Genomic DNA, 21756 nt, shown 5'->3' with positions numbered 1-21756 from the left:
TTGTATTTTTTCTCTAAAATTATCTTTCTGAATGTTAAAAGAAGCAAAGTAAGTGGGGAGAGTGGCCGTGCGCAACCCGAGCGTCCCTGGTTCAATTCCCACCTAGTACCAACCTCGTCACGTCCGTTGAGTCCTGAGCAAGACACTTCACCCTTGCTCCTGATGGGTGCTGGTTGGCGCCTTGCATGGCAGCTCCCTCCATCAGTGTGTGAATGTGTGTGTGAATGGGTAAATGTGGAAGTAGTGTCAAAGCGCTTTGAGTACCTTGAAGGTAGAAAAGCGCTATACAAGTACAACCCATTTATCATTTATTTAAACATGTGAAGACCAAGTCTTTAAAATATTTTCTTGGATTTTCAAATTCTATTTGAGTTTTGTCTCTCTTAGAATTAAAAATGTCGAGCAAAGCGAGACCAGCTTGCTAGTAAATTAATAAAATTTGAAAAAATAGAGGCAGCTCACTGGTAAGTGCTGCTATTTGAGCTATTTTTATAACAGGCCGGCGGGCGACTTATCTGGTCCTTACGGGCTACCTGGTGCCCGCGGGCACCGCGTTGGTGACTCCTGCAATAAAGCATGAATGATAGTTTAATCACTATTTATTATTATTAATTGGCAGTTGTAGTTGTTGTAGTCAACCAGGAATGCTCGAAGGGCCAACAAGGGGTCATTTGTGGCCCACAGCTTGTATGTTCTTGGCCTGGGACACTTTCAAAAAATAAAAATAATATAATTATTATAAAAAAGGAAGAAAGTTGTCTAAATGTTGTTACTAAGAATAGAACTTTGTCACCTATAAACACAAAGTGTTAGTTTTATTCAAAACTTCCTACAACTATGTTGAGCTGGTTTTAACCATTTTAGAAAATTTTGAAAAAAATCAATATATTTACAGTACTGGCCAAAAGTTCGGACACACATTCTCATTCTATGGGTTTTCTTTATTTTCATGACTATTTACATTGTAGATTGTCACTGAAGGCATCACAACTATGAATGAACACATGTGGAGTTATATGCTTTACATTATAGGTTTCTTCAAAATAGCCACCCTTTGCTCTGAATACTATTCTGCACACTTTTGGCATTCTCTCAATGAGCTTCAAGAGGTAGTCACCTGAAATGGTCTTCACTTTACAGGTGTAACAGTTTTGATGCATTCAGTGACAATCTACAATGTAAATAGTCATGGAAAAAAAGAAAACACATTGAAAAGAGAAGGTGTGTACAAACTTTTGGCCTGTACTGTATATATATATATATATATATATATATATATATATATATATATATATATATATATATATATAACGTCATTGTTACACAAAAGTACTAGTAAATGTAGTATCCATCCATCCTTTTTCTACCGCTTGTCTCTTTCAGGGTCACAGGGGGTGCTGGAAAAAAAGAAAACACATTGAAAAGAGAAGGTGTGTCCAAACTTTTGGCCTGTACTGTATATATATAATTTTATCTTTACACAAAAATACTAGTAATTGTACTATTAAACATAATATTTTCAAAGAAAATACATTACTTAAAAAATACAAATAATTTTGATATGTTTATTCAGAAAACAAAGTAAAAATCAATACAACAAAATTGACAAGCTTTCTATTGACACTTGAAGGTATGCCAAGGGGTACGTGGGATTTTTTAAAAATCCTTTATAAATATATTTATTAAATAATACTCCAACAAAATATAAATGTAAGTTCATAAACTGTGCAAAGAAATACAACAATGCAATATTCAGTGTCTACGGCTAGATTTTTTGTAGACATGTTCCATAAATATTGATGTTAAAGATTTATTTTTTTGTGAAAAAATGTTTAGAATTAAGTTGATGAATGCAGATGGATCTCTATTACAATCCCCAAATAGGGCACTTTAAGTTGATGATTACTTCTATGTGTAGAAATCTTTATTTATAATTGAATCAATTGTTTATTTTTCAACAAGTTTTTAATTATTTTTGAATATTTTTTTTCCAAATAGTTCAAGAAAGACCACTACAAATGAACAATATTTTGCACTGTTATACAATTTAATAAATCAGAACCTGATGACATAGTGCTGTATTTTACTTCTTTACCTCTTTTTTAACAACCAAAAATGCTTTGCTCTGATTAGGGCAGGGGTGTCCAAACTTTTTCCACTGAGGGCCACACACAGAAAAATTAAAACATGCGGAGGCCGTTTTGATATTTTTCATTTTCAAACCATAACAAAATATATGGATTTTTTTTTTTCTTTTACCTTTAGGACTCCTAGGGACCATAGAGGGTCTCCGTCATTAACATGTTAAAAATAAGTCAATTTTTTTTTTTTACGTAACACTTACAGTAAATCTCTATATCAACTTCAGGTTGATATAAAGTTTAAAAAAAAAAGGTTTGATGCTTTTTCAGTCAAAGACACCTTGGTTTTTTATAGTAAAACTGAAATATGCAGTATTTCCCCCACTGCCCAAAACATTCAGAAAGCAATGTTTGATCCGAAGTAATTTGAGCCTTCAAAAGATCAATAATGATTTAAATGTATTATTATTTCTGAGTAATCACAGCGAAAAAATAAATACAATCCCACTGAATATCTTTGGGATCCAAAAGGTCCCCCACTCATAAAGTGATACATTTTTAATATTATTTGTTTTACTTTCAAGACTAAAGTTACGAGATCAACTTCAGATATATCTGTCGTTTTTACGTTTGAACTATTATTTTGTTGGTTTTATGCTCTTTTGTCAAAGAAAACACTGTTTCCATATGGCAACCACACAATATATGCACATAATATTTTCCACATAAAACATTATAAAGTGAAATGTTTGAAGTATTTGGAGCCTTAAATAGGTCTTAAATTCATTATATACAGTGGGGCAAAAAAGTATTTAGTCAGCCAGCGATTGTGCAAGTTCTCCCACTTAAAATGATGACAGAGGTCTGTAATTTTCATCATAGGTAGACTTCAACTGTGAGAGACAGAATGTGAAAAAAAAATCACATTGTAGGAATTTTAAAGAATTTATTTGTAAATGATGGTGGAAAATAAGTATTTGGTCAATCATTCAAAGCTCTCACTGACGGAAGGAGGTTTTGGCTCAAAATCTCACGATACATGGCCCCATTCATTCTTTCCTTAACACGGATCAATCGTCCTGTCCCCTTAGCAGAAAAACAGCCCCAAAGCATTATGTTTCCACCCCCATGCTTCACAGTAGGTGTGGTGTTCTTGGAATGCAACTCAGTATTCTTCTTCCTCCAAACACGACCAGTTGAGTTTATACCAAAAAGTTATATTTTGGTTTCATCTGACCACATGACATTCTCCCAATCCTCTGCTGTATCATCCATGTATCCATTTTGGTATAAACTCAACTGGTCGTGTTTGGAGGAAGAATACTGAGTTGCATCCCAAGAACACCATACCTACTGTGAAGCATGGGGGTGGAAACATCATGATTTGGGGCTGTTTTTCTGCTAAGGGGACAGGACGATTGATCCGTGTTAAGGAAAGAATGAATGGGGCCATGTATCGTGAGATTTTGAGCCAAAACCTCCTTCCATCAGTAAGAGCTTTGAATGGTTGACCAAATACTTATTTTCCACCATAATTCACAAATAAATTCTTTAAAATTCCTACAATGTGAAATCCTGGATTTTTTTTTTCACATTCTGTCTCTCACAGTTGAAGTGTACCTATGATGAAAATTACAGACCTCTGTCATCATTTTAAGTGAGAGAACTTGCACAATCGCTGGCTGACTAAATACTTTTTGCCCCACTGTGTATATATATATATATATATATATATATATACATACTGTATTTCATTGAATTGCCGCAGGGCACATAGTATGCGCCTGCCTTGAATTACTGCCGGGTCAAACTCGCTTCGCAAAATAATTAGCGCATGCTTAGTATTACCGCCTGGTCAAACTCGTGATGTCACGAGTGACAATTCCCCTGTCATCATTTTCAAAATGGAGGAGGCTGATTTCAATACCAGTAATTTGAAATTGCATAAAGGGAAGAAGATTAAGAGCTATTCAGTAGGATTTAAGGTCCAAGCTTACATCACACTCAAATTTTTACTGCATGCCTTTGGTAAGAGAAGAGGTTTTAAAATAATTAGCGCATGCTTACTTTTACTGCATGCCTTTGGTAAGCGCAGGAGTGAGAAGAGGTTTTAAATTAATTAGCGCCCCGGCGGCAAATCAAGGAAATACGGTGTATATATATATATATATGTATGTATATATATATACATATATATATATATATATATATATATATATATATATATATATAACTTTTTTGACACAAACATACTAGTAATATTGGTGTAAAAATTACACCAAAATTAGTACTAAACATATTTTTTAATGAAAATAGATTACTCCAAAAATACAAATACTTTTGTATCATCACTCAAAAAAGGTTGAGAACCACTGGTGTAAAACATGAACAATTTATTTAAAAAAAAGTTACAAAATACACATCACGACTGGTACGTGTCATTATATACGAGGATTTTTAGTGATGCTTCTGTTGAAATGTGTGTAATAAACGGCCGTTTCTCCTTAAAACAAAACTTAAAAGCTCATTGTGAAAAAAAAACAAAAACAACGTAATAAAGGTTTGGAGGCGTGGTCAAAGACGGTGTCGTCACAGTTCCCTTTCTCAGTGGACACAGCTGATTGGTCGACTCGCGGCCTTGGGGTTTGCAGCCCCAGAAAGCAGGGGTATAACAATAAATCGAAGCTACCCCTTTAAGATTCAATCTCTGATAAGAGATAGCGTGCTCATACCAGGTCGACGACGAACACCTGCATTATTATTGTTATTATCATCATTATTATTAGTAATATAAACCATTCCGTCTGCGTAGATTGGTCGTCCGAAAGGTAAGTTAGCCCTCCTTCAATGGTGCGCTTGACAAGCTAAGTTCCGTGCATTGTGTCGTTAAATTTGCCAAAATGTCGTTAAAATGGACAACAGTAACAATGTTTTAATTAAAATGTGGACACCAGCACGTGGCGAGCACCAGCCTGTTCGCGTCGCCGGTCAACGGTAATACAAAACGTGATTTCGCACACACTTCCCTTTGTTTTCTTGGCGACGCCGCTTATTAATGGTGGACTGTTCAATCCCGTGGTATTTTATCATCGAAATACGCATTTAGGCGCCATTATATGCAACAATATTAGACGACTAAGGGACAAGCGGTAGGAAATGGATGGATGTTACAACATTACATTCGCTTTCTGTTTGTTTTTCCCCCCTTACCCCCCTCTTTGTTTACAATCAACTTAACAATTCGGATATGTGTCATGTTTGAATTGTTTGACCGTTCTTATTTACCATCGAATGGTCCAAATATACCTCATTTGTTGAGACTTAATGCGAGAATAACCACAGGAAATGGGACGACGCCACAAGTTAGCCGACCCCGTGCTAATGCTAGTTAGCCGGCCAGCTAAAACGCGTCTCTTGTCCAATCATGCTTTATTTTGGCTATTTACAACTTTTTTTGTCACCGATTCTGTTCACAACTTTGATGGACAGAATTTCTAGGCGCAGTCAAGATGTTGAGGGGATCTGGTTTAGTGGCTGCAGGATTAGGCCTCCTGCTTTTTTGCAGATGTTCGTCCTGATGGCTTCATCTGGCCGGGAAGTGAGAAGTTAAAGGCCTACTGAAATGAGATGTTCTTATTTAAACGGGGATAGCAGGTCCATTCTATGTGTCATACTTGATCATTTTGCGATATTGCCATATTTTTGCTGAAAGGATTTAGTAGAGAACATCGACGAAAAAGTTCACAACTTTTGGTTGCTAATAGAAAAGCCCTGCCTTTACCGGAAGTATGTGTGCGTGACGTCACAAGTTGCAGGGCTCCACACATATTCACATTGTTTTTAATGTGAGCCACCAGCAGTAAGAGCAATTCGGACCGAGAAAGTGACAATTTCCCCATTAATTTGAGCAAGGATGAAAGATTCTTGAATTAGGATATTGATAGTGAAGGACTAGAAGGACTCGCTGCTCTGTTGGATCCATTATGGATTGAACTCTCACAGGATCATGTTAGACCCGCTCGACATCCATTGCCTTCTTCCTCTCCAAGGTTCTCATAGTCATCATTGTCACCGACGTCCCACTGGGTGTGCGTTTTCCTTGCCCTTATGTGGGCCTACCAAAGATGTCGTAGTGGTTTGTGTTGTGGTTTGTGCAGCCCTTTGAGACACTAGTGATTTAGGGCTGTATAGGTAAAGATTGATTGATTGATAGAAGAAAAAAAGCGACGGCTCCGGGCGGCGGCAAAGTGACCGTTTCAGATGTAATTAGACACATTTACTAGGATAATTCTGAAAGATCCCTTATCTGCTTATTGTTTTAATAGTGTTTTAGTGAGATTTTAAAGATAGTAGAGACATACCTCGAGGTCAGATGGCTGCTGTGAACACGCAGTGTCTCAGAGAGAAGCCTTGGAGCCAAGCTCACGGCTGTTTTTTTGACAGCTGCTGCAGGACGATGAATAATCCACTGATGTCTCAGATATAATGTATATCACAATTTCCCCATCCAAAAACATGCTGGTTGATGTAGAGAAACATGTTCGCTTGACCGAGCTTCACAACAAACAAAAATACACCGGCTGTGTCTCGGTGCCAAAGACAGCTGCAATCCACCGCTTTCCACCATCAGCATTGTTGTTTATAGTCTCCATTATTAAATTAACAAATTGCAAAAGATCCAGCAACAGAGATGTCCAAAATACTTTGTATTTATGCGGTTAAAGCAGACGGCTTTCAGCTGCGAGTCGTACAGCGCTAATATTTCCTAACAGTTCGTGACGTCACGCACGCGTCATCATTCCGTGACGTTTTCAACAAGAAACTTGCGGGAAATCTAAAATTGTAATTTATTAAACTAAAAAGGCCGTATTGGCATGTGTTTCAATGTTAATATTTCATCACTGATATAAACTATCAGACCGCATGGTCGCTAGTAGTGGCTTTCAGTAGGTCTTTAATTTGTCAAGCGTGGGGCAGAAGCGTTGCTATCAAAAGTAGCATTACTGCTAATATGTAGCATCATTTGAAAAGTCACCTGCTAATAACTTTAAAAAATACAGTTTTAATAAATTGACTTAGTTGGGATTTCCTTCACTGCATGAAAGTTTAAAAGTAGCATATATTAATGCATTGTGAAGAAGAATGTTTTAATGTAGACACATAGAATCATCATACTGCTGTCATTATATGCATCAAGTATTCATTCAAGACTTAGGCAATATATCCTAAAATATATTGTACATCGCGATATGGCCTAAAGATATCGAGAAATTAAAAAAAGGCCATATCGCCCAGGCCTACCTTGAATGAACACTTGATGCGTATAGTCACAGCAGTATGATGATTATGTGTCTACATTAAAACATTCTTCTTCATATTGGATTAATATATGCTACTTTTAAACTTTCATGCAGGGAGGGAAATCACAACTAAGTCAATTGACCAAAAGTGTATTTGTTAAAATTAAGCAATGGCACAAACATTCAAGTCATTTCCAAAACAGAAAGTGCAAGATTGTCAGAGAAATTTTAAGTGTCAAATAAAAATGAGCTGCGTAATAGGAAATCAAAAAGTATTCGTCCTTCACTGTGTGGTAGGTTACTACGGTTATGAAATTCTCTTCATTTTCTAGAGAGTGACTTTTCAAATAATGTTACATATTTGCAGTAATGCCAATTTTTTTAGCAACGCTTTTTCCCCCCACACTTGACAAATTACGCTTGTTTGTTAGACATATTCCCACTTGAAGCCAAACCATCGCCAGACGATGGAAACCCTGCTGTTTTTATTAGGAATTAAGTCTTCCTTCATTTGTTACCAGATCCGCACCTTCTTTCTCGCGTACGGCTACGTTAGCAGCTAACGTAGCCCAGTATGCTACCGCTCTGCGTGGGCGGACACGTATGTGACTTATGTAAGACTGTGCGCCTGCTTGTCTGTGAGAAGGAAAGACTGGAAATAGTGAGAAAAGCCTAAAGCGTACGCCCGCAGCTAAAAGCAACTGCGTGAGAACGTATACTCGAAGATTACGATATAGTCATTTTCTATATCGCACAGAGACAAACCCCGCGATATACTGATATATCGCCCAGCCCTAAGTACAAGTTAAATTAAAGTAGCAATGATTGTCTCACACACACACACACACACACACACACACACACACACACTAGGTGTGGTGAAATTTGTCCTCTGCATTTGACCCATCCCCTTGATCGCCCCCTGGGAAGTGAGGGGAGCAGTGGGAAGCAGAGGTGCCGCGCCCGATAATCATTTACGGTGATTTAAACCCCAATTCAGGGTTCAATAGGTTTAGCTCGGTTGGTAGAGTGGCCGTGCCAGCAACTTGAGGGTTGCAGGTTCGATTCCCGCTTCTGCCATCCTAGTCACTGCCGTTGTGTCCTTGGGCAAGACACTTTACCCACGTGCTCCCAGTGCCTCCCACACTGGTTTGAATGTAACTTAGATATTGGGTTTCACTATGTAAAGCACTTTGAGTCACTGGAGAAAAAGCGCTATATCAATATAATTCACTTCAATTCACTTCACAATTCCAACCCTTGATGCTGAGTGCAAAGCAGGGAGGCAATGGGTCCCATTTTTTTATAGTCTTTGGCATGACTCAGCCGGGGTTTGAACTCACAACCTACCGATCTCAGGGCGGGCACTCTACCCACTAGGCCACTGAGTAGGTCAGTTTTACAGATGATGTGGTCCTGATGGCTTCATCTGGCCAGGATCTTCAGCTCTCACTGGATTGGTTTGCAGCCGAGTGTGAAGCGACCGGGATGAGAATCAGCACCTCCAAGTCCAAGTCCCTGGTTCTCTCCCGGAAAAGGGTGGATTGCCATCTCCGGGTTGTGGAGGAGACCCTGCCCCAAGTGGAGGAGTTCAAGTATCTCGGAGTCTTGTTCACGAGTGAGGAAAGAGTGGATCGTGAGATCGACAGGCGGATTGGTGCGGCGTCTTCAGTAATGCGGACGTTGTACCGATCTGTTGTGGCGAAGAAGGAGCTGAGCCGGAAGGCAAAGCTCTCAATTTACCGGTCGATCTACGTTCCCATCCTCACCTATGGTCATGAGCTTTGGGTAATGACCGAAAGGACAAGATCACGGGTACAAGCGGCCGAAATGAGTTTCCTCCGCCGTGTGGCGGGGCTCTCCCTTAGAGATAGGGTGAGAAGCTCTGTCATCCGGGAGGAACTCATAGTAAAGCTGCTGCTCCTCCACATCGAGAGGAGCCAGATGAGGTGGTTCGAGCATCTGGTCAGGATGCCACCCGAACACCTCCCTAGAGAGGTGTTTAAGGCACGTCCAAGCGGTACGAGGCCACGGGGAAGACCCAGGACACGTTGGGAAGACTAGGTCTCCCGGGATCCCCCGGGAAGAACTAGACGAAGTGGCTGGGGAGAAGGAAGTCTGGGCTTCCCTGTTTAGGCTGCTGCTCCTGCGACCCGACCTCTGATAAGCGGAAGAAGATGGATGGATGGAACTTTTTAGGTATCTATTGTTTTGTATTATCAACCAGCCAGAGCAGTGTCGTGCTAGTTTTTATCTCACAAACAGGATGCTTGTGTGGGCACGCAGACAGGCCACCACTACAAACTCCGTGGATGTGCAACTTCGATTTTTTGTTTACATAATTTGGTGAACATTTATCTTTTTTTTTTTAATGGTCCCTGCATCATCTTGAGCCTTCTTTGTCGTAATGGCGCACTAGCTCCAATGCTAACAGTCAGCTTTCTGCTCTAACTGATGTGGGACAAAGAACGCAGCCATGTGCTAATAAACGGACAAATGAACAATTATTGAACTTGTAGATGGATTTAAATTCAACATCCGCCTTTAAGCCACTTTTCTACAAAGCACCTGCAGGGGTTCTCAAACTTTTTTCTCCAAGTACCACCCCAGGGGGAAAAAACATGGTTCTCAAAGAATCAATCAATCAATGTTTACTTCTATAGCCCTAAATCACGAGTGTCTCAAATGGCTGCACAAGCCACAACGGCATCCTCGATTCAGATCCCACATCAGGGCAAGGAAAAACTCGACCAAATGGGATAACAATGAGAAACCTTGGAGGGGACCGCACATGTGGGGACCCCCCTGGGAGACCGGTGCAATGGACGTCGAGTGGCTCTAGCATAATATTAAGAGTCTAGTCCATAGTGGCTCTAACATAGTCCAGTCCTTAGTGGATCTAACATAATAGTGAGAGTCCAGTCCTTAGTGGATCTAACATAATAGTGTGAGAGTCTAGTCCATAGTGGATCTAGCATAATATTGTGAGAGTTCAGTCCATAGTGGATCTAACATAATATTTTGAGAGTCCAGTCCATAGTGGATCTAACATAATAGTGTGAGAGTCCAGTCCATAGTGGATCTAGCATAATATTGTGAGAGTCTAGTCCATAGTGGATCTAACATAATAGTGTGAGAGTCCAGTCCATAGTGGATCTAGCATAATATTGTGAGAGTCTAGTTCATAGTGGATCTAGCATAATATTGTGAGAGTCTAGTCCGTAGTGGATCTAACATAATAGTGAGAGTCCAGTCTGTAGTGGATCTAACATAATAGTGTGAGAGTCCAGTCCATAGTGGATCTGGCATAATATTGAGAGTTCAGTCCATAGTGGATCTAACATAATATTGTGAGAGTCCAGTCCATAGTGGATCTAGCATAATATTGTGAGAGTCTAGTCCATAGTGGATCTAGCATAATATTGTGAGAGTCCAGTCCATAGTGGATCTAGCATAATATTGTGAGAGTCCACTCCATAGTGGATCTAACATAATAGTGAGAGTCCACTCCATAGTGGATCTAACATAATAGTGAGAGTCCACTCCATAGTGGATCTAACATAATAGTGAGAGTCCACTCCATAGTGGATCTAACATAATAGTGAGAGTCCACTCCATAGTGGATCTAACATAATAGTGAGAGTCCACTCCATAGTGGATCTAACATAATATTGTGAGAGTCCAGTCCATTGTGGGGCCAGCAAGAGGCCATCCCAAGCGGAGAGAGGTCAGCAGCGCAAAGACGTCCCCATTTGATGCACAGACGAGTGGTCCACCCTGGGTCCCGACCCTGGACAGCCAGGGCTTCATTCGTACCATAGTAACTAATTAGATTACCATAGTAACTAGCAGATTCCAACGATTGAAATACTTTGTATAGTTCAAGACTTACGGTCATTAGAAAACGTTGCTGCACATAAAATGGCAGCTACAATATCCATCTTAAAGATCTACAAAAAAGGATTTAGGAATGTTTGGCGGCCCAGATTGAAAAGTTCAAAGGGCTGGTTGCGGCCCCAGGGCCTTCATTTGCTCAGTTATGTGCTAGGCTAATGCCCTGTAAGTTTTTGTACCTTGTACTGGTATTACACAAGCATTCTTACCGGCAAGCTGCTCTGCAGACCCCATTGTAACTGTCACACAGTAAATCTTAGTGAAAGTCTTCTCATAGTCATCATTGTCACCGACGTCCCACTGGGTTTGAATTTTCCTTGCCCTTATGTGGGCCTACTGAGGATGTCGTAGTGGTTTGTGTTGTGGTTTGTGCAGCCCTTTGAGACACTAGTGATTTAGGGCTATATAAGTAAACATTGATTGATGGATTGAAAAAGGAATATTAAAAAAAAAATGGACCAAGTGGTGTCTAAACCTACTGAGTGCCCTTACTATTCTGTGACGTGGGCTCAATCCACTATTCAAGTCACGTCACATGGGCACACTATCCACCAAGCAAGTTTATACAACCCTTTTCAAAAAGAAGAGGGTTTTAAAAAACATTTCTATTATGATGCAATCTGTATTTTTCAGACTTAAATGACCAATTTATATCTAATTATGAGTGTTCTTAATTATTATTATTCAGCTAAACCCTGTTTCCCCCTCTCTTCCAGCACTTAATATTGTTTACCAAAGAAATGGTGATGGAGAAGCCAAGTCCCCTGCTAGTAGGGCGGGAGTTTGTGAGGCAGTATTACACACTGTTGAACAAGGCGCCAGACTTCCTGCACAGGTAAGGATGAACACACGCAAGATGGTGTTTGAGCTAGGACTGGGCGATTATGGCCTATTATCAATATCTCGATATTTTTAGGCCTTGTCACGATACACGATATATATCTCCATATTTTGCCTTAGCCTTGAATGAACACTTGATGCAAATAATCACACCAGTATGATGATTCTATGTGTCTACATTAAAATATTCTTGTTCATACTTCATTAATATATGCTCATTTTAAACTTTCATGCGGAGAGGGAAACCACAACCAAGTCAATTGACCAAAACTATTCATTAAAGTTATTACGCAGTGGCACAAACATTCATGTCTTTTCAAAACAAAGTGCAACGTTGTCAGAGACATTTTAAACCAAGCTATTGGTGCACTTTGGTGCATGACGTCACTAGGATGACTGATCAAAACAACACTAAATTAAAGTGCACATTTTGTACAGAACACCACTACAATAGTTAAAAACAAAGTGCACTTTTGTGCATGATGTCACACACGATACTTCAAAAACTGTTAAATAAAAATGAGCTGCATAATAGGAAATCAAATGGTGTATGTCCTTCGCTATGTGGTAGGTTCCTGCGGACTTTATCTCCTTCTGTTGTTGACGTATGGGCATTTTGTTGTTGTGGCACCGAACGGAGATGTTGACATGTGGAGTTTCAAGCACTCTTCATTCTCTTGCCGGTGACTTTTCAAGTCACGCTACAAATTAGCAGTGGAGCTACTTTTTGTAGCAACGCTTTTGCCGCATACTTGTTCGACATCTTGTCGCTTTAAGCCAAACCACCGCTACACTATGATCCCCTGCTGTTTTCTTGGGAATTAATTCTTCCTTCATTTGTAACCAGATCCTCACCTCTCTCTGGTATTACCACTCGCACCACACCGCTAGCATCACAGCTAACGTTACCATGCCGCTACCTCTCTCTGCTCCTCGAGGGGGTATGACAGTATGTGACGTATGTAAGAAGGTACGCTTGTTTTGTCTCAGTGAGGAGACACAAGGAGTGAGAAGAGCATGTAGTGTAATGCCCGCAGCTAAAAGCAACGGCCTGAGAACGTATACTCTAATATCACAATATAGTCATTTTCTATATCGCACAGAGACAAACCCGCAATATATCGAGTATATTCGATATATAGCCCAGTCCTAGTTTTAGTTTTTAATGTTTGTGTTCAGGTTCTACGGGAGGAGTTCTTCCTATGTGCACGGCGGCCTCGACGCCAGTGGAAAGCTGGCTGAAGCAGTGTACGGCCAAACGGTAGGTCCTAAATATTCAACTTGTTTTCTAGAAGAATGTGGGAATAAGACAACTTTAATTTCCCAGGAAATCCACAAGAAGGTCATGTCCCTGCAGTTCAGCGAGTGCCACACAAAGATCCGGCACGTGGACGCCCACGCTACGCTCAGCGACGGCGTGGTGGTGCAGGTCCTCGGAGAGCTGTCCAACAACGGCCAGCCCATGAGGAAGTTCATGCAGACGTTTGTGCTGGCCCCAGAGGTACGCACGCCAACAAGTCACGTCTCACCAATAGAGGGCAGCGCATTTGTCTTGTCATGTGACGTGACTCTGGATAACCTCCACCAGGGTTCGGTGGCCAACAAGTTCTACGTACACAATGACATCTTCCGCTACGAGGACGAGGTTTTTTGTGACTCAGAAGCGGAACTTGATGAAGGTATTCAAGTAGTTTTACAGGCTAGTGGTTCACCTTTTATTACACTTTGACACTTTTGTCATTATCACGTTTTACGTTTTCAGGGATCGTTAGTGGTAGAGTTACATTTTTTGGTTCTTGGAACGAGAAATGTCCCATAATATCGGTATTGGTTTCAAAAAGTAAAATTTATGACTTTTTGAAACGCTGTTGTACGGAGTGGTACATGGATGTAGGGCAGGGGTCGGCAACCCGCGGCTCCGGAGCCACATGCGGCTCTTTGGCCACTCTGATGTGGCTCAGCTGCATAATCGTTGACCCCCTCGATTGTTTTGGGGGGTTTCCGGGTTTTGGTGCCTCTCCCGGACATCACCCAGGGTTAACATTTTCCGATTTTCACTCGGACTACAATATTGAGGGCGTGCCGTGATGGCTTTACTTTTAACGTCCTCTACAACATGTCATCGTGCCCGGTGCTAGCCGGGTGTGTAATATAACCAGGAATAGTCATGGATGCATGGGATTCTGGGTAATTATGTTGCGTTTATAATGTTACAGTTCTCCTGAAATGTGTTTGTCATTCTTGTTTTGTGTGGTTCACAGTGTGGCGCATATTAGTAAGAGTGTTAAAGTTGTTTATATCACAACTTTCAGTGTAGCCTGTATGGCTGTTGACCAAGTATGCCTTGCAGTCGTGTACGTGTATCTGCGGAAACCACATACAGCATGTTACTGGGCTGGCAAGCTGTTTGTACATGTTGTAGAAGGGGTCAAATGCAATGTCTACATAGCACGCCCTTATTATTGTTCTCTGGGTGACCATCAGCAGATATTCGCAAGAATGTTTGCGGCTCCCATTGTCTTCTTTATTTTGTGAAACGAGTCAAAATGGCTCTTTGAGTGGTAAAGGTTGCCGACCCCTGATGTAGGGAGAAGTACAGAGCGCCAATAAACCTTAAAGGCACTGCCTTTGCATGCCATTTCATTCACAAAATATCTATGGCTTTTCACACAAAGTGAATGCCAGGCATATTTGGTCAACAGCCATACAGGTCACAGTGAGGGTGGCCGTATAAACAACTTTATCAATGTTACAAATATGCGCCACACTGTGAAGCCACACCAAACAAGAATGACAAACACACGGGAGACCCTCTGCACCGTAACACAACAGAACAAATACCCAGAACCCCTTGTAGCCCTAACTCTTCCAGAACGCTACAACATACACCCCCCACTACCCTCTCCCCACCTCAACCTCCAGCATGTCCCAAATTCTAAGCTGCTGTTTTGAGGCATGTTAAAAAAAAAAAATGCACTTTGTGATTTCAATAATAAATATGGCAATGTCATGTTGGCATTTTTTTCCATAGCTTGAGTTGATTTTATTTTGGAAAACATTGTTACGTTGTTTAATGCATCCAGCGGGGTATCACAACAAGATTTGGCATAATAATGTGTTAATTCCACGACTGTATACATCCGTATCGGAATCGGTAATTAAGAGTTGGACAGTATCGGATATCGGCAAAAAAGCCCTTATCGGACATTTCTAATTGGAACGTATCCCTGGCAAATGGCTAGTGTCAATTTTAAATCGTAATCAGATTATGAAAATGTGAAAAAAAAAAAATCTTTAATCAATGTTCCGATCACCCCCACTTACAAATACATCACTGTTCTCCGTTTATTCATTTGTTTAGTACAGGCCAAAAGTTTTTACACACCTTCCCTTCCAATGTATTTTTTTTATTTTCATGACTGTTACAGGCAAAAAAGGTGAAATAACTGAAAACATGGTTTATATTCTAGGTTCTTCACAATAGCCACCCTTTGCTCTCATAACTGCTTTGCACACTTTTGGCATTCTCTCGAAGCGCTTCAAGAGTTAGTCACCTGAAATGGTTTTCACTTCACAGGTGTGCTTGAAGCTCATCGAGAGAATGCCAAGAGTGTGCAAAGCAGTATTTGTAGCAAAGGGTGGCTATTTTGAAGAAACAAGAATATAAATCATGTTTTCGGTTATTTCACCTTTTTTTGTTAAGTACATAACTCCACATGTGTTCATTCATAGTTTTGATGCCTTCAGTGACAATCTACAATGAAAATAAAGAAAACACATTGAACGAGAAGGTGTGTCCAGACTTTTGGCCTGTACTGTATGTGGCTACAAATCAACTCAACAATGCGGATTTGGTGCGTCCAGGTTCTCCCGAGTTCATGAACAAACTATGATGGAAGTGTAGCGGCGTGACTCGTAACTCCACTCACAACTCATCTCGTACAAGCCAAATTAGAAGGGTTCTCTGGTGCCAGTTTTGCGACTTTTGACGTCATATTTAGCGAGGAGAGGTAGTGAAAGAAGTGTCTTGCATTTACTTGGTATATTAAATACAAACATTCACGAAAGGCAAAGTGAAGTGTTCACCGCATCCAGAGAACATGCGCACACCGCTTGCAGAGTGTTGTTTGGTGCTTGCTTCAATAACGCGGGTATTCTGTTACAGGATACTTGTACAGTGGAACCCAGATTTGCAGACTTTTCGGTTTAGAAGCTTTTAGACCGCGCTAAATATGCCTCCGTGTGCGAACGGCTCATTCATTTTGTGTCCCGTTGGTATTTTGTGCTTGCTCCTCGAATTGAAGAGATCGGTACCACAGTTTTAGTTGTCATGAAAACTGACTTTTCTGGGAAAAGATGCCAAAGCAGGTTATTTCACAGCGGAGGACAACACTACCTCTCGGTCAGTGGCGCCTACCCCGCAACCCGCAGATCCATCTATGGAGAGAGTTTGGCCAATCCGGTTTCAGGAGATCTCTTCAATGATTGTTCAAAAGGCACCTGCATGACTTCAGAGCGCCATGATTGCAACCAACATTGACGCTGGCCCTATTCTGTACTGTACTTTCTCTTTAGAAATGTATTTGATTTGAGTTTTTAGCAGTGTACGCATGCCGTGTTGTGTGCTGCTTAGGGGCAAAGGACACATTTACCTGTATCCTTTGAAGACCCATTTTTACGATTGTAAAGATTTCAGACGACTATTGGACAAGAAGCCTCATATGGCTGTGGATTTTAAGACTGAACAAAGATGCGGTAGTGACAATGGTCTCACTACGTGAGTTGCTCGCAGGCACAGATATTGACTTCAGTTTTACAGACATTGACTTCAGTTTTGCTGGGTTATGTAATCTCGCCAATGAAAACTTGTAGCAGGTGGGATCTTAATTATACTGTGACGCACTATAAGCATGTTTTGTGAGTTTATGAGCCAGAGCAGTGGTTCTCAACCTTTTTTCAGTGATGTACCACCTGTGGACATTTCTTTAATTCAAGTACCCCCTAATCAGAGCAAAGCATTTTTGGTTGGAAAAAAGAGATAAAGAAGTAAAATACAGCACTATGTCATCAGTTTCTGATTTATTGAATTGTATAATAGTGCAAAATATTGATCATTTGTAGTGGTCTTTCTTGAACTGTTTGGAAAAAAAAGATAGAAAAATAACAAAAAACTTTTTGAAACATAAACAAGACACTTTTTGAAACATAAACAAGTGATTCAATTATAAATAAAGATTTCTACACATAGAAGTAATCATCAACTTAAAGTGCCGTCTTTGGGGATTGTAATAGAGATCCATCTGGATTCATGAACTTAATTCTAAACATTTCCTCACAAAAAAAGAAATCTTTAACATCAATATTTATGGAACATGTCCACAAAAAAATCTAGCTGTCAACACTGAATATTGCATTGTTGCATTTCTTTTCACAGTTTATGAACTTACATTCATATTTTGTTGAAGTATTGTTCAATAAATATAATTATAAAGGAGTTTTTAATTGTTGCTAATAGAATATTTTGTAAAAAATCTCACGTACCCCTTGGCATACCTTCAAGTACCCCCAGGGGTACGCGTACCCCCATTTGAGAACCACTGAGCTAGAGTATGTTTCCAACTATATTTAGAATTGTTACTTTGGTTGATATTGTCAGGAAAACTGACATCACGACGACTGGAATTGCATGTTTACGGACACAGCCGCCCACGTCATTGGTAGCAAAGAGGGCGCCTGTCGTTCAATGGGCAATACTCTCTCTATATACATGGCTCTGTCACTGCCGCCCCCTCCCTTTCTACCTCTGTCTGTGGCTTTTTCTCTCATAAGGAGTAGCTTGATTTAGGATTTTTGGCAATGGTGGCACCGGGGTTAGTGCATGTGCCTCACAATACAAAGGTCCGGAGTAGTCCTGAGTTCAATCCCGGGCTCGGGATCTTTCTGTGTGGAGTTTGCATGTTCTCCCTGTGACTGCGTGGGTTCCCTATTGGTACTCCGGCTTCCTCCCACAGCCAAAAACATGCACCTGGGGATAGGTTGATTGGCAACACTAAATTGGCCTAGTGTGTGAATGTTGTCTGTCCATCTGTGTTGGCCCTGTGATGAGGTGGCGACTTGTCCAGGGTGTACACCCCCTTTCGCCCGAATGCAGCTGAGATAGGTTTCAGCACCCCCCGCGAACCAAAAAGGGACAAGCGGTAGAAAATGAATGGATGGATGGATGGCTGGCAATGTTTATGTAGTTTGTTTTACTTTTTAAAATGCTTATTGTAACAAAACGGTTGTTAAAGTTGAGGATATTTGTGATTTCTGATCGTTTGTAAGGGCACCGATGGGACTTCAGTTAAGCTTGCTGTTGTTGTTTTGGCTTGTTTATAAAGAGACAGTTGATTCGGCATATCCTTGTCTTGTTTGATGGATATAAAGTTCGTCAAACAAGGTTCCACTGTACTTGCTCATAACTCCGCTAGTACTTAACCTATTTTTCGGACTATAAGTCGCAGTCTTCTCCACAGTCCGGCTGGGGGTGAGACCCGCCAAACCACAACAAAAATATATATATATATATTTTATTTTATTTTTTTAATAGTTTGGCCAAGTCTCAACCCCGGCCAAACTAAAAAAAAAAGGCGCGATTTATAGTCTGAAAAATATGGTACGTTTATTCTTGCTATTCCGCTCTACAGCTAAGATTTGTGGGTACAAGTTCCCACACACAGAAAACCTGTTGAAATCCAGGTTGTGACGGTGCAGTGTTTACCAGGGACTGCAGTATCTGTGGCGCTTGATGATGAAATTGGCTCATTTGCACAATTGGTTGTCATGGCGCATGTGCATGTTGTTTTTTAATGGATGCAGTAGGGAAATACCAAACAAAAAGCGCTCGTCTAGAAGAGCTATTCTTTGTTTTTTTTTCTTTAGGGAAACCAGAAAAAGTTGATAAATTTGTCCTTAAAGGCTTTTTTGAAAAAGGCAACCTAAAGATGGACTAAATACTGATTGATTGAAACTTTTATTAATAGATTGCACAGTTCAGTACATATTCCGTACAATTGACCACTAAATGGTAACACTCGAATACGTTTTTCAACTTGTTTAAGTCGGGGTCCACGTTAATCAATTCATGGTATACACTCAAAGTCGCTAAGATGGCAACACTAAGTAACAGTGGAAAACCCTGGAACAGATTTTCTGTAGGGAAAATGGACTGTTTGAATTTATTGTACCCCACAATCACTTTGTCAGTGTTTAACTTTTGGTTTCTCTATCCTTGAAGTTAATGTTTCTGCTTTTGCTGATAGAATCAGAAGAGGAAGTTGAGGAGGAGCCAGAAGAGAGGCCGGCATCCCCCGAGCCTCTTCAGGAGAGTCCCAACAGCGCCACCTACTACGAGCCTCACCCCGTCGCGTACGCTGAAGCTTCACCAACTACTCCGTTTCTTTGAGGCAAAGAAATCATTTTCTGCCTCGCTTTGCTCCTGCAGTAACGGAGTGGAGGAGCCCATGGAGGAACCTGCCCCGGAACCAGAAATGGAACCCGAGCCTGAGCCCAAAGTTGAGGAAATAAAGTCTGAAGTCGAGGAGAAAGCTCTGGAAGAAATGGAGGAAAAAGCTCCCTCGCCGGTCCTCGTGGAGTCGCCACCTAATGCCCAGGAGCCGCCTAAGGTTAGAGAAGATACTTGTACTTCTTATACTGTACATACACAATATTTATGTTTGAGACTGCACATTTTTGCTCAGAAATTGTGTGATCAAGGTTTAATTTTTTCCTCCCTTTTTGATAACTGTAATAAGAATAAAGTTTGTAGTTGATTGCGCTGAGACAAAATGGCTTCTTTGGCAGAATGAATATATGTAGAGATAATACCAAGAATGGCTAGACTTTAGTATTGTAGAGCATTGTATTACTGTCTAAACTCTTGATTGAGGAGCATTTAAACAGATGGTGATGTTCTAGTGCAGTGGTTCTCAAATTTTTTTCAGTGATGTACCCCCTGTGAACATTTTTTTCATTCAAGTAGCCCCTAATCAGAGGGGGGGCTGAGAGGCGGCGGCGGCGGCGATGACCAAGAAGAACGCGGAGTTGGAATATAATTACAACATTATATACATATTTATATAATATTTAACTACAAGCTCCATTCACAGACAGTCCCATTGCTTTTATGAGCGGTCAAGCAAGTCAAAAGCCGAAAAAAAATATATATATATTATTTATTTAAATTTTTATTTGTGGCGGCCGTAATTCTTTCGTGGCGGGCCGCCACAAAAAAATGAATGTGTGGGAAACCCTGATGTCATCAGTTTCTGATTCATTAAATTAATAGCAGTGCAAAAATATTGCTAATTTATAGTGGTCTTTCTTGAACTATTTGGAAAAAAAGATTAAAAAATAACTAAAAACTTGTTGAAAAATTAACAAGTGATTCAATTCTAAATAAAGATTTCTACACGTAGAAGTAATCAACTTAAAGTGCCCTCTTTGGGGATTGTAATAGAGATCCATCTGGATTCATGAACTTCATTCTGAACATTTCTTCACAAAAAAATACATCTTTAACATCAATATTTATGGAACATGTCCACAAAAAAATCAAGCTGTCAACACTGAATATTGCATTGTTGCATTTCTTTTCACACTTTATGAACTTACATTTATAAAGGATTTTTGCTATTTTTTAAATATCTCACGTACCCCTTGGCATACCTTCAAGTACCCCCAGGGTTACGCGTACCCCCATTTGAGAACCACTGTTCTAGTGCACTGCTTATTATAAAATAAGTTAAAACAATTACATTTTACATAAATATATTTATATATACACCCCACACAGACCTTCTCTTGGGCCACAGTGACCAGTAAACACCTTCCTCCTTCGGGCACCACCTCTGGTATCTCACCCCATGTTGTTAAAGCGCCAAGTTCCCAGGTAATCAGAATGTGTCCCTTTTTAAAAAAATAACTATACATATATATTTTTAAGTACAGTGAATACTTCATAAAAGGCCACAAGCACACAGTCAGCTGAAAATGAAATACTCCTAACGCATTTCTCGCTTTCAACACGCAGCCTCGAACTGAGGCCAAGCCAGAGACGCAAGCAGCGCCGCTAAGACCCCGAGACCAGCGTCCCAGAGACAGACCGACCTTTTCCCCACGTCCACCCCGATCAGGTACTGCTGATTTTATGTATTTCCAGACGTAACACCTGAATAGGTGAATAAAAAATGCTGTAAGTTGACACCCTTTATCCCCCTGTCCCCTTTCAACAGATGGCATGCCATCCTCTGAGGCACAAACAGGGAAACCACATTTAAGTTTTGTCAACAAAGGTAAATATGCCTGTTACAATTAAATGTTTTTATTTAGAATATAGTTTTTCCAGACTTTTTAGTTTTAATGTAATTTATTTAGTCATTTATATTGATTATTGAAAGTTATGAACTTTGTGTAAAATCATAAATTTAGTGGATGGGTCAAATAGAATACTATACCACGTTTCTTTAGTGTTTATTTACTCAGCTGCAGGAACTACCTGGCGTTCATTAGGAGGAAGACGTCAACCCAGGAGCTTGATTGTATTTTCAAACAATTTTTTTAAATTCACAAAACATACACAATATAAAATAAATGCTATATCA

The 21756-nt window shown here is 40.2% G+C and overlaps 1 protein-coding gene across 4 annotated transcripts in view; it reads left to right on the top strand.

Annotated features, from left to right (window-relative positions):
• The first annotated feature begins 4746 nt into the window (after nt 1-4746).
• Nucleotides 4747-21756, top strand: part of g3bp2a (G3BP stress granule assembly factor 2a) — a 34955-nt gene continuing 17945 nt past the window's right edge. For 2 of the 4 annotated variants that reach the window (XM_061881038.1, XM_061881037.1), the window contains exons 1-10: nt 4747-4909; nt 11992-12110; nt 13295-13376; nt 13443-13616; nt 13704-13794; nt 19417-19522; nt 19599-19779; nt 20949-21044; nt 21186-21288; nt 21388-21447. In XM_061881038.1, the coding sequence (XP_061737022.1) occupies nt 12016-12110; nt 13295-13376; nt 13443-13616; nt 13704-13794; nt 19417-19522; nt 19599-19779; nt 20949-21044; nt 21186-21288; nt 21388-21447 (988 nt within the window). In that variant the 5' untranslated portion in view covers nt 4747-4909; nt 11992-12015. The remainder of the gene's footprint in view (nt 4910-11991; nt 12111-13294; nt 13377-13442; nt 13617-13703; nt 13795-19416; nt 19523-19598; nt 19780-20948; nt 21045-21185; nt 21289-21387; nt 21448-21756) is intronic. The other 2 variants (XM_061881040.1, XM_061881039.1) reach the window with 1 other exon arrangement.

Source organism: Nerophis ophidion, linkage group LG20, assembly GCF_033978795.1.
Source record: "Nerophis ophidion isolate RoL-2023_Sa linkage group LG20, RoL_Noph_v1.0, whole genome shotgun sequence".
Lineage (NCBI taxonomy): Eukaryota > Metazoa > Chordata > Actinopteri > Syngnathiformes > Syngnathidae > Nerophis > Nerophis ophidion.
This window is presented reverse-complemented; position numbering and strand designations above follow the sequence as displayed.